Source organism: Phyllostomus hastatus, unplaced genomic scaffold (assembly GCF_019186645.2).
Source record: "Phyllostomus hastatus isolate PE091 unplaced genomic scaffold, TTU_PhHast_1.1 phas_scaffold_78, whole genome shotgun sequence".
Taxonomy (NCBI): Eukaryota; Metazoa; Chordata; class Mammalia; order Chiroptera; family Phyllostomidae; genus Phyllostomus; species Phyllostomus hastatus.
The window spans coordinates 105740788-105754900 of NW_025334041.1; the positions used below are offsets into that span (position 1 = coordinate 105740788).

General features: G+C 45.2%; 1 protein-coding gene across 1 annotated transcript in view; it reads right to left on the reverse strand.

The window, feature by feature from the left end:
* Positions 1–14113, reverse strand: part of PRKCE (protein kinase C epsilon) — a 471868-nt gene that overhangs the window by 142457 nt on the left and 315298 nt on the right. The window contains exons 7-9 of the mRNA XM_045827647.1: positions 8770–8912; positions 6305–6401; positions 3025–3224 (exon numbers count right to left, since the gene is read on the reverse strand). Coding sequence (XP_045683603.1) covers positions 3025–3224; positions 6305–6401; positions 8770–8912 — 440 coding nt within the window. The remainder of the gene's footprint in view (positions 1–3024; positions 3225–6304; positions 6402–8769; positions 8913–14113) is intronic.

Sequence of the window (14113 nt, forward strand, 5' to 3'; positions counted from 1 at the left end):
AGTGTCCCAGGTTCGATTCCCAGCCAGGGTACATTCCTGGGTTGCAGGCCAGAACACCCAGCAACCGCACATTGATCTCTCTCTCTCTCTCTCTCTCTCCCTTCCCTCTCTAAAAATAAATAAATAAAATCTTTAAAAAAAATTGCAAAGAGTATTTTTGTACATATACCTTTTTCTTTCTTTTAAGTCATATCTTCAAGACAGAAAGTGTTAGAAGTAGATGATGGGGTTAAGTATTCACGCATTCCTAAGATTTTCAAAAAGGATGTACAATAGAATCTGCCACTAGCAACAGAGAAGTCCTTTAGTTTCATGGCAATTTACCAACGCTAGGTGCTTTCACTTAAAAGGTTATTTTGTTCATGCAGTGGGTATGAAATGCTACCTTAACACTGTTTTAACCTGCAATACAAATTTCTAAATATTTGTTTTCTAATTAAATTTCTTTTCTGTAAACTATTTGTCGGTCTCCTCTGTCTAGTCATCTTCAGTTTTATATTATTTTCTTATGCATGTGTATGAGCTTGGTATATGGACATACTAAGACTTTACTTTCTGTTAAGGTTTTTCTAAATTTGTCTTAAAATTTTCTGTTGTTGTTTTTCCTACTGGATAGGATCATTTATCTTTACATAGTTGAATCTCTCCTTGTCTCCCTTTGTGGTTTCTCCTATAGTTTTAAAGCTGGCAATATGATTCCTTCTCCAGAGAACAAATGAACAGTTCTGTTTCTTGGTATTTTTGTACTTATTTCCCTACAAATGTTGTAACAGGGTGACTTCACCGGTGTTTTAATCATATTAAAACCTGTGCCTGCGCAGAGCCAGGGAGATGGGTGTGACTCCTATGCGAGATGTGATGCAGCTTGGAGGTGGCTTCTACACCCTGGGGCCGTGCCTGCCCGGACTAACTATGGCAGCCCAAAAAGGCAGAGAATATGGGAGTGCCAGCCCATGTCACCTATTGTGGTAAGAGCTGGAAATGGCGTTACAGAGGAGGTTCCAGTTTGGGGTTTAAACAGGAAGGTTGGCCACCATGTGGAACAATGCGGGACCATGTGGGTCCATAAGGGTTGACAGGACTCTCACTGGTGGACCATGAGGAGGTGCCACATGGTTTTGGATTCAGAACTGGAGACGGTAGCCACACAGCTGATAGTGCTGGGAACCGTGGGAGGCCTGCCCAGCAGGGCATGAATTACTGGGAGGAACCAGGAGAAGCGAGCTTCAGACTGCTGGTTTTTCCTCCTGGAGGACCGTACTTCTGACTGGCCTGCTCTGAGACTGGCCCAAATGGGCAAAGAGGGGAGGGCAGGACTGTGTGTTTGTGGGTCTATCTTCGTTTCCAAGAGGAGTGAGATTTAATGGTAGAATCACGCTATTATTCTAAACCTGTATAACTTTTAATTAAATAACTCCCTTCCTTTTTACCAAACTCTGGCATCGAAAGCCGAAGTCCTGAATACGGCGGCGGGCATAAAGGATCTGGAATACAAAAAGACCCAGGAGTGGGGGGGGGTTGTTTCTGTAACAATGTGAGTGGCTTTTCTCCCATTCAGTAACTCACTCCTCAGTATAGTCCCAGGGTAAGTTGTGAGAACTAAAGAACGGTAACTCAGAAACTCAATGAGGGAATTCAGAATGTTAACTGGAAGACCTGTAGTTGCCCATATACAACACAAACTCCTTAAAACTGGCTCACTTTGACAGGGATTTTTCCCAAGAGAAATGTCTAAAATGCTCCAGAGTCATCCCAGTTCCCGTCCTGCCTGCCTACACCACACAGGAACCTGGAGACTCAGAGGCTGCACATGCCCCTGGAATCTTGCTCACAGGAAAACCTGCTCACGTGCTAGAGTCACACCTGCCAGAGGACTGGGGTCTGCTTCTCATGTAGCCAGTCTAAAGAATGTGATTACTTCAGCCTTTGCCATTCAAATAAACCCAGTCGCCTTCCCAAAGCATTGATCTCAGACTGAGATGGGGCCGGCAACCAGGCCCTGTACCCTGGGGGCTTCACAAAGCCATTCTCTTGGGAGCTGAGTGGAGACAGGGGGCTCTGTCCCTCAGCAAGCCTCCTGACTCACAGGCTGACACATGAGGGCTTGCGACTCCGCACCCACCCCCTCCAGGAGCTCCCAGAGGCAGGGCCCCTCTGCTCTGGGAGGTCCCTGAAAGACAATGCCCATCCACTCCCAGATGTGGCTTTGCTATGAGCCAAGGAGCCGAGAAATCATCAGGGATCACAGCCGAAATGTTAACCAGTGTCCTAGGCTCTCTGCCCCTCTATCTTTTGCTAAAATGAACGGGACGCACTGTTCCATCTCACCCCACCTTCAGAATGGTAGCTGGCCGCCAGGAGTGCTTTATTTGAGCGCCCTCTGCCTCCACACTGCACACCACTGTGCCTGTCCCCATGGGGAGCGGGATAGGGAGAACGGTGCTGAGGGCAGAGGACCCTGATCCAAGATCGGGGGTGACCCCCCACCCTCGTGCCACAAGCAGAGGATAAACAAAGCGTTTAGTAAGTGCCAGAAAAGCCAGTTACACAATAGTTCATTCCCAGAGTAACACACTCTAAGATTTGTTTTGAGCCCCGAGTTCATCGAGGGCAGAGATTCTAGAGTTCATTTCTAAGTCTCTGTAATGAATTAAAACCAGAATTTCAGATGACTCTGAAGGAGGAAAGAAACACAGTGTTACTCATGTTGATGATGAAATGCCAAGCACATGTAAAGCAATGGAAACCTTCAGAGTACTTTCTCACCCACTATGTCACTTGGTGGTACCCGTCCCCATTTGACAAGCGGGATATGCGGAATCCCAAAGAGATAAAATGCCTCCACGGATGTCCCACTGCCAGTTAAGAGCAGAACCCCAGCTCCGATACACTTGACCTCAGGTCACTTCCACTCAGTAAGCGAGGAAAACATAACAAGACCGGGTGGGAAGTTGATCGCTTAACCTTACATCAAACAAACAAGGGGACAGATGCCACAGGCTTCCACCGACACAGCCCACAGACCTTGCCAAAGCTGCCTTTGCCCAGCACTTTGATGAAGTTGAACTCCTCCAGGCCCAAGCGCTTGGCCTGGCCTTGCCGGACTTCACCGTTCTCGCCCGGGCTCGCCAGCTGGCCATCCGTGGATGCGGCCGCCCTGTGTTCCTCCCCTCGGTTGTCAAACGACAGGGCCTTCCGGATGTTGTTTTCAAGTTCTTTTAATTCTAGGCCCAAGGGTGACAAGAGAATGCATTAGTACACACCTCACGAGCCCTTCCGACAAGGACTCAAAACTCAGAATTCCACCCCCATGAGCTCGCAACCCTCTTTTTTGCTCTTTGTAGCAACCGATCCAGTGCGGCATCCCTGTAGGTTCCTTTATGTGCTCCGCACACGCTCACTGGTGCCAGTGAACAGCAGGGCCTAGGCGTGCAGAGAGGAGGGGGACACACCCACCAGCCAACTCCTCCTGCTTAGATTGGGACCCTGAGGGCTCTCTGAAAGACCCCCGTAGGCTAGTAGCCTATTCCATTATTCTTGGTTAGTGCAAGAATCGCTGTCTTCCCTCCAGAACCTTGCCGAGTTCCAAAGGCAATGGGTAACCTTTGGGTTTCCTTTGAAGATTAGAGATTAATTGAGAACTGTCATCTTGGTAATAAAATTATTTCACTTTCTAAAGGACTTTACTTGGCTTTGTTGCTAGGTTTACTCTAAATACCCATCTGATGCATGGGAATTTAACAAAGAGAGCAAGGAGCTGATCATTAACCAAAGAATTGCTTCCCAAGCGACATGGTGCAAATTTATCTCAGATGGGGCTGGAATTCCTCAGTAGTGTCACAATGGTGAGATGGTCCTGCTTCCTCCAGAGTATGAGAGCAGAACTCCCTGGCGGTGATAATGCTAGAAGATCCTTTGACCTTTTCCCTTTGAGGGACTTTATTGTTAGCTATTAATTCACCAAGACACACGCTCCTCTGTCTATCGGGTTGGCCAAAAAGTCCATATGATTTTTTTCCATAAAAGAAAAGATATTTTTCATTTTCACTAATAACTTTATTTATTTGGATATTTTGAGTATGCTGCCTATCTCCTGTGTTGCATAACGTTAATTGTCAATTAACGTCTCGATTTGATTGCTATCAACTTCAACTGGTCTGCCCAACTGTGGAGCTTTGTCCTGTGAGAAATCTCCAGCTCAAAACTTCACAAATCAATTTTGACACGTTTGATCAGTCACAGCACCTTCTCCATACACCGAACAAATCTTTTTCTGCATTTCAGTTGTGTTTTTACCTTTCTTGAAACAATAAAGCATAGTATGCTGAAAATGTTGGGTGTTTTCTTCCATCTTCAATATAAAATGGCTACATAAAAATTCACCAATTTTTTTAAATGCATGCTGATATGACAGCTGTCACAATACAGTTTAACAAAATTGGTTTGAATGAAGTTAAAGACAATTAAGCACTACTAGGGCCACCTTAAGGAAAAAAAATAAACTTTTTGGCCAACCCAATAGAAATGGACATCTTGAGCATGATCCAATTTTGAGATGCCTGTGAATAAAGCTGGGATTACAGAAGGAGAACACTGACTTTCAGCCCTTAGGAATTAGAAGCAGCCGCGAGTGATCAGATGCTGTTTGACACAGATCTTCAGCTTCTTTCCAGAAGCACAGAGGCCCATGAGAGCTTGCTCGAGGAACCTGGAGATCTTTCTCAGACCTGGTGCTGGGCTCCCCTCCTCAGGGGGAATTTCCTACCACATACTCTTACCTAAGCATAACTTTTAGTCTCAGCATAGACCAAAAAGTCTCAGTTTCCAAGGCAAGTTATCAAATGTATTTTCTTTAAATGTCTACATGTCCTTACAACAGAAGACAGAGAAACCATCACTGTTCTGTAATAATGCCACGTTTTGCTCAGAGGGCTTTCACAGTCACCTGCACTCACGTCACTGCTGGGTAATACTGGTACCTGCATTCACCAGGGCCAGAGCAAGGCCCGGGAGGTCCCTCGCTCAGCCAAGGCTGGAGAGCACACTGAACAGGAACCAGGCCTAAAACCTGGTCACCTCACTCTCACTGAGGGTCTCTTTACCATATGACCCCATCTCCCTGAAGGTCTCAGAGGGGGTCTCAGCATTAAAATGGGAGACATGAAAACACCCACACTGGTCCAGGGCACTATCTATTGTTCTGAGGGTCATACAACATCATCAGATAACTTACAAATGGGTTAAGACTATTTCGGGGTGATGCATGACATACATGTGCAGAAAGTAATCAGAGCATCACGAAGAGAGACTTGGACCAATTATTTTGTGGCCTCGGGGCTGGCACACTGGCCCTGCAGCTGTTCTATTCTCCCCTGGGTAAGAAGAGCTGGGTCACAAGGATGATCTCCAAGGAGGGTTTGATGGCACAGATTCTGAGTGTGGGGACCCTAAGCCAGGAGGGGCACGGTCTCACCCTCATCCCTGGCATAGACCCTGACCTTGGAACAAACCTTTTCAATTCTTTGACCTTCTGCTTCCACCCAGGAACATGAAAACGGCAAAGAACACCAGCACAGGCTTGGTGTGAGCAGAACATTCAAATGATGAACACAAAAGGGGGCTACAAACAAATCCGGGCACTATAAGGCAGTGATGGCTAGCTCTGTCCTGCTAGGCACACTTCCCTCCTAGCCAGAGGGGAAGGTTTTAAATGTGTAAGTCCCTGCTCAGCCTCGACATTCTTGCCTGCAGAACCAGGCAAGAAGGAGGAGACAGCTGAGCTGAGCTTTCAGGGGAGTAAGGCCCAGCGCTGGCTTCCTGCCCACTTCTGGCAGTCTCTTCCCTAGCGTTGTCCTATCCCCCCACCACCCGCCCTGATCTCAGGCTTTGGGGGTGATGGCTTGAGTCTGGTGGAAGGAAGTCAGATTCAGCTGAGTGACATTGTCAGGCCTGGGTTAGGCACTGTAGACCCTGGGGCAGAGTGGGAGGAGAAGGGGCTGTCCCTCATCCCTCTCCTATACTCAGAACGAAGGAAATGAAAGAACCACAGCATCACGTGCTCTCCTTTCTAGCTCCGGCCTGGAAGGGATTAAAGGTAGAAAGCCATTTGGTGCCTTGCCCTCAAGAAAGCCTTGTAGAGTGAAAGAACAGCTAACGAGTCAACAGGGAGAGTGTGTCCCCAGACCTTCCAGGGCCGCTGGCTGTTTGGGCTAACACCAGGTCACTCTTGGATAGAGAGGTCTCAGCCCCTTGGAATGTCCAACGACCAAGCTCAGAGGTAAAAAAGCAAATCTGAGGGTCTCACCCTGGTCACAAGGGGAGGTGGGTGCTGACTTGGACCGATCTTCCTCAGAGGGTGAGCTTCCAGAAGCAGGCTGTGGGGACTCAGCGCCAGCAATGAGCTAGAGAGAGGGAGAGAGAAAGGGGGGAGAGAGGCATCAGAAAGGATGGTGGTGAGTTTCCCCAAGGTCAAAAGCATCGAGATCCCACGCTGAGCACCAAAGGAGCTCCTGCTGCACAGAACACTTGTCGAACTGATCATCTGAAAGCACAGTCTCGAGGGTTCATTTGCCAATTAAAGAAAAGAGAACAAGAGACTTCAGTTTGTTCAATTTGTATTCTGCCCAAACACAACTAATCTTTTAAAGCAAAACTCAACCACAGCCCCTTCTGTAAACCTCCCTTGCCTGTCCATGCAATGCAAGTCCCCTCACCCAGCGTGACACTGACTGTCTCCAACACTGGTTTGGCATTTGTGCTTCATCCTGCTCAGCTTCAGCCAACAACATCTGATGTGTAACTGTGCAGGGCTCTCTACTTAGGTACACTATGGGTTTGTTGAAGGCAAAACCCTATCCAGGATGGTATTGACTTCCTGCTGACTCACACAAAATGATACACATTAACAGACGCTCAGTAATGCTTTCAGATGTATTGATATTTGTTGGCAAAGTTTAACAGAACATTCCCAGTGAACTCTATTTTCTCCACAACTGCTGGCATGTCCGTTTTAAGTTCCCACTGAAGTCAGAGGACTAAGAGACCACAAGCACATCTGCTCTTGGTCTGCCAGCTGTGTGCGCATGCCCCTTCTGGATGATGGACTGACTGCTTGCAAGGGGCCCTATGAAGGGAATGAAGGCTCCAGCAAGCCTGACACTCCTGCACAGAGGCCCCTGTAGCTTCTGACCACGGGCATCTGCCTCCCATCCTCTCATACTAACTTGAGTTTCTACGTGGTTCCCTTGGCTTTCCCCAGCTTTTGCATCAGAAATATTGCAACAATAAAAACAGCATGACTGAGCTCCCTTAGTCTTTTACTCTGCTGCTTCCTGAATTTCTCCACGTTGGCTTCTTACCACCAGGTTCCCAAATCCAAGATAGACTGGCATTATAGCCCATGTAAATATGCGAGAGAGGGCAGGCACTCGGTTCTCTTTTAGGTGTTTCATGACAATAGAGATTCTGTCTCAATTTACCTCTAGCAAGGAAAACAAAGTCTTCTGAAAATGGCTCTGTCTAGAATTCTTCAATGTGTGTGTCCAATACTGTCAACACACGGTGTTTGCATAACCAGCCTCATCAGGGGGGCCCTAGACCTCTTGGGTGCTGATCTTTTGCTTGCAATTTCAATGCCTTGGGTCAATAACATAAGTCCTGTTTCCACCAGTGGGATATAACAGAGCAGAGAAGAGCCACCGAGGCACAGACTCTCACAGTTAACTAGGAAAAGAGACTTTTTTCCCCCTGCAACTCTTGTAAAACAGCTCGTTTATTGGGAAGGTAGAGAACAAACCATTTAAGAAAATGAAAACAGTCCATATCTTCCCATTCAATGGAGAAGGCGCTTCTGAGAGACACCAGGGAAAAGGCGTGGCAGTTTCTAAGATGAGAAGGGAAACGCAGAGCCCTTCAGAAGGCATTTTAGTGCAAAATTTAGGAGAAGCATTCAGGAGTCATGATTGTAGAGGCGCTCAGAGTAAGGCTTGCTGTTCTAGTAAAAGCTGGAGAATGCCTGGTACTGGGCAATGAGGGCCACTGCCCAGCTACCTCCACCAGGATTTCTTGCCCAGTGAACTCCGTTCTGATTCTGTCATTACTTCGTTTGTTCAAAGACCACTGACATTTTCTAGATTAGCAGCCTACGATAAGAGGGACCTTCAAACAAAATGCCATAGATACCTTTCCCCTCTGTTTACGTCTGTGGGCCCTGAATTACCAAACCAACATTTTTGCAAATGAATCTCTCTTCCTACTGACGTTCAGAATGTCACATGGATAGAGACAGGGCTCTGGTCTCCAAAGAGAAGCCCAGATGTTTCGTGTCAGGGGGCACTGACAATACTCCTGGGGCAGCTGAGTGCCGGCACTATCACAAAACTTGGCTTGCTCCCTCGAAAAGAATGTGGTTCCAGCCCTTCATCCATTTAACCTCATTACAGCGATCCCAGAGGCAAAGTTCAAACACGACATGGCTTTCCTGCTGGTTCTGGAGGCCGATACGCCTACTTCCTTGCCTAGAACTGCCCCGCTTCTCTAGAGGGAGTTCCAACTTGCTTTGTTTTCCCTCCACTTTGGGAACTGAAGGACACTTTAATGTTACCTGCCTGACCTCTTTTTTTTTTTTTTTTTCACTTAAGCACACACTGTTTTGAATCCAGTGTCTCACACCGAGCAATCTTGCTACTTCCCTCCCAAGCCCCAGCAAGAAGCCAGCACCGAGATGCTAGCCACAAGGAGCTCCAGGAAGCCCACCGAGTGGCCCGTTACCTTTTTCCTCCTCTGGCCGCTGTTGGTGATTTTGTCTGGAGTGACGCCAAGGTCGGCCAGGACTTTGGCGATGCCCCTGGCGTCCACCCCGCAGTTGGGAGCCACGTTGGTCTCGCAGCGTCGGTGAACGTTCATCTTGCAGACTGTAGGGGGACGCGGAGAAGAGACTTCAACAGTGTTCACGGCCTAAAACCGTGTCTGTTTTTTTCTGATGGTAAAAGCACTATGGGTTCATTTGATAGGGTTTGGAAAAGGCAGGAAGATGAAAAGAGGAAAATAAAAATTGCCCATCATCCTATCACAGAGAACTAAATTCACCCATCAAACTATCATACACGGATAACCACTGTTTATCAATTAAATAAATGTCACATTCAAATTTCCTTTCAGGGGACAGAACACTGGCTGGAGATTGGTTTATCTGAAGAAAAGTTCATGTGGCTCGTGAACCCAAAGGGGTCATGTGTATACAGCCCATTCTGTTCCTCTGCTGAAAGGGGATTATTGCCCAGAGAGGGAGGCCCAAACAGAGCCTATGAAGATGCCCATCTGAAAATGAGGAGACTGAATGAAGGAAGCTCTGAGGCACTTTTCAAATCTAAAATCCAGTTTCAACAGAACAAAGGCCATGCTTGCATGTCTTTCTTCGGCCTGCATTGCTTAGCTGTTCTTGCTACGGGACATCAAAGAGAAAACAAACTATTCAGGTTCCAGGCCAGCACGTAAGCAGCTTAGAAGTAGTTACTCTGTCCTAACAAGTAAAAAGCTGAACAAACTGAAAAATCAACAACTCTTCTTGGATTTATCAGAAAAGTAAGGTCACAGGGTAAAACACCATCCCCAAAATGGGAGCGACAGGCGACTCCCGTGAATCACAACCCACTGGGACGGAAACTGCCCAGCAGCAATCTCTGCGGGAACCCGGACCCAGAGGGGAAAATCTGACCTGAAATGGGCAAACTGCCGGAGTCTCAGAGAGGACAAGCCTGAGGCTCCAAAACGCTAGGCAGATCCCACCCTTTTGTGAGTTTTACCTCTAGGAGTTCGACCACGTTCTCATAGTGAATATCGAGGGAAATATTCCCTGCTCTGGCAGAAGGAGGAAAAAAGGAACCATATGAAATACACCAGAGCACTCCAGAGCCTAACCCATCTAGGGGAGGAAAAACCCCCAACGCCAGCCTGCTCTAGCCGTCCTGTCCCACCCAACAGAGGAGAAAAACCTGAACTTGGGAAGCTCACAGTGCAGAGGCACAGGGTCACTGGAACACAGATCTAATCACAGGACCACAGAACGTGTCCCTTCCCCACACCCTACCACCACATTCCGAAAGGCCTGTTTACTGCAGCTCCTACTAACCAGCACCTCATGCTCAGCTATCAGGAAAAAAAAATGATAAGACACACTAAGTGACAAAAAACATGATTTGAAGACACAGATCAAGCAACAAAACCAGAACCAGCTATGGCAGGGATGCTGGAATGATCAGACTAGGAATCTATAACAACTACAATTAATGTGCTAAGGGCTCTGAATAATAAAGTAGGTAGCATGTAAAAATAGATGGGCAATGTAAGCAGAGAGACTGGGATTCTAAAAGAGAATCAGAAGGAAATGCAAGAGAGCAAAACCACTGTAGCGGGCATGAAGAATGCCATTGGTGGGCCCATTAACAACATGGACAAAGCCAAGGAAAGAACCTTCGAACTTGAAGATATGGCAACAGAAACTTCCAAAACGAAAAGAGAAAGAAGACTGGAAAAAAGGGAACAGAATACCTAGGAACTGTGGGACAACTACAAAAGATATGACCTATCTGTTATGGAAATAATGGAAGGAGAAGAAAGAGAGAAAGGAGCAGAAGAGAAATTCAAGCAAAAATGACCAAGAATGTCCTTGAAATAATGTCAGACACCAAAGCACAGATCCAGGAATAATATCAAGTAGGATAAATGAAAAAAATAAAAATAAAAAACCACACCTAGGCACATCATATGTGAACTGCAAAAAATCAAAGACAAAAAAAAATCTTAAAAGAAGCCAGAAGGAAGTTTCCTGTAGAGGAGTAAAGATAACAGTCACACCTGACTTCTCCAAAACCATGCAAGCAAGATGAGAGTGAAGTGAAATATCTAAAAGTATCTAGAGAAAAAAGAAACCCAATATAGAATTTTGTGCCCTATGAAATTATCTTTCAAAAGTGAAGGAGAAAGAAAACCTTCTCAGACAAGAATTGAGGAAATATGTTGCCAATAGACCTGCCTTGCAAAAAATGTTAAAATGTTAAATGAATGAAGGCATCCAATAGAAAACAGTAGCAAAAATGTAGACATTAATTCAACTCTATCAATAATCATGTTAAATCTCATTGGTCTAAATATAATTAAAAGAGATTGTCAGAATAGATAAAAAATAAGTTGCTACTCTATGATGTCTACAAGAAATGTACTTGAATTATAAGACATTCATAGATTAAAATTAAAGGTATGGAGAAAGATATACCATGCTAACACTAACTTTAAAAAAAGCTGGAGTAGTTATATTCATTTCAGACAGAGAAGGCTTCAGAGCAAGGAATGTTATCAGGGGTAACAAAGGGGATTATATAATGATAAAAGGGCCAGTTCTCATTAAACCCTTAATGTGCATGCACCTAAAAAGAGCATCAGACTACAGAAAGGGGGAAAAAAAGACTGCCAGGATACTATGAATCTCTTATTATGATTGGAGACTTCCATGCTCATCCTATCAGAAGTGAACAGGTCCAGAAGGCAGAAAATCAGTAAAGACATAGTTAAAGTCAACAGCGCCATTAATCAATCGGACATAATTGATTACTACATCTACTGACTACTTATCCAACAACAGCAGAATAAACATGCTTCTCAACGTCACATGGAACATGTACTAAGACAGACCATATTCTGAGCCATAAAACACACCCTAACAAATCTGAAAGGATGGAAATCATACGGTGTCTGCTCTCAGATTACTGTGCAATTAAATTAGAAATCAGTAAGAAAAAGATGGTTGGAAAGTCCCCAAATACTAGGAAATTGCATAACACATGGCTAAATAACCCATGGGTCAAGGAGGAAAACTCAAGAGAAATTTTAAAATATTTTGAACTGATTGAAAAGGGAAATACAACATATTAGCAGGAGACAGCAAAAGCATCCTTGAAAGACATGATCTGCTAAAACTCAAACAAGAAATAGACAATGTGAAAGTCCCATATCTAAGAAACTTAGTCAGTAATTAATAACTTTCCAAAACAGAGAGTATCAGGTACAGATGGGTTCACTAGTAAATTCTACCAAATATTTAAGAAAGAAATCATACCTATTATCTACAACATCTTCTAGAAGATGAAAGCAGAGAGATCATTTCCTAATTTTTCAAAAGGCCATCATTACAAGAAACCAATCAACATTATAAGAAATGACAACTATACACCAATATCTCTCATTAATTTACCCTCAACAAGGTGTTAGCAACCTGAATCCAACAATGTATAAAAAGAAATAGACATCAGGACCAAAAGGAATTCGTCCCAGTTATCCAAGGCTAGTTCAACATTTGAACATCAATTAATATAATCCATCACATTAACACGCTAAAGATGAAAAATCAAATGATCCATTAATAGATGCAGAAAAAAAGCATTTGATAAAACCCATTCATGATAAAAATCTCTCAGCAACCAAGAGAGAGAGAGGGAATTTCCTCAACTTGAAAAAGAATATCTACAAAAACCTACAACTAACATCATACTTAATGCTGATAAAGAACTGTTTATCCACAACATACAAAGAATGCTTAAAAGTCAATAATAAGAAAATGAACAACCCAATTTAAAAAATGGGCAAAAGACCTGAGCAGAAACCTCACCAAAGGAAATACACAGACTCCATACAAGCACGTGAGATGCCGTTCAACGTCACATGTCACCAGGAAACTGCAAATGAAAACAGCCAGCTCCCACTATGCACTGTTAGCATGGGCCAACCCCAACACACTGACACCAAAATGCAGGTGAGGGCGGGTGTGGAGCAGCTGGAGCTCTCCCTCAGTGCGGTGGGAGTGCCAAATGGTGTACCTGCTTAGGAAGACAGTTTGGCAGTTTCATATAAAACTAAACATACTTTAAGCATTTGATCCACCAATCACACTCCTGGTATTTATCTCAATGAGTAGAAAACTTATTCCCACGCAAAAACCTGCACATGGACATTTACAGCAGTTTTATTCCTAATTGCCAAAACCTAGCAACCTAGAGGTCCTTCAGTCGATGACTGGGTAAACCGTGGTCCATTCATACAATGGAATGTGTCCTTCAGCACTAAAAATAAGTCAGCTATTAAGCCATGAAAAGACAAAGGAACTTTAGATGCATATTACTAAGTGAAAGAAAATGATATACTCTATATATTCTATGGTTACAATTATATGACATTCTGGAAAAGTAAAACTACATAGACAGTGAAAAGATCAGTGGTTGCCAGGGGGTAGGAGAGGGGCAGGGATGAGCAGACTCAGCACAGAGGATTTTTAGGGCAGTGAAACCACTCTGTATGATACTACAGTGGTGGATTCATGGCATTCACTATACGTGTGCCCAAACCCATGACATGTGCACCACCAGGACTGAATCTGAATGTAAACTGAGTGAGGACGAAGTCTCAGTGGAGGCGAACCGATGGTAACAAATGGAGCACTCCGGTGGGGGACGCTGTTGGCGGGAAAGGCTGTGTGTTGTGGGGCTGGAGTAGTATAAGGAGAGATGTTTGTGCCTGCCCTTCAGTGCTGCCGTGAATCTACAACTGTCCTAAAACTTTGTCTATTAAACACACATACACACACACACACCTGTTTGTGTAGAATGAAACCAGTCAGGATGGCCAGACCCTCCGCTGGCCTTGCATGGCCTGATCACTTCCTGGCCTCCCACCCCAATTTGGTGGGTTCAGCTGAAGATGCCTAGAGAACCACCCGTGGAGGTGTGGGCTGGCTGTGCTCGTGGAGAGGGGCTTTCTCAGAAAATACAAACAGGTAAGAAAGCTCCACCCAAACTTAGCCATGACGCCGACCTGATCAGTTGAATGTTACTAATGATGCCTGAAAACCCGAAGACCCCCCATGTACTCCAGGCCACAGCACTGTGTTCTGAACTCTCTGCCCGACTCCCCTCAGCGACGGCTCCCCCTGACACTCAGTTCACTCTACCTGCACCTGCCCACCAACCCCTGGAACATGTCTTCTTTCTTTTCGTTAGGCAACAGAAAGGAAGACGGGAATTGAGATAATTTCTTACCAGGGGCAGCGTGTGCACATAATTTAGCC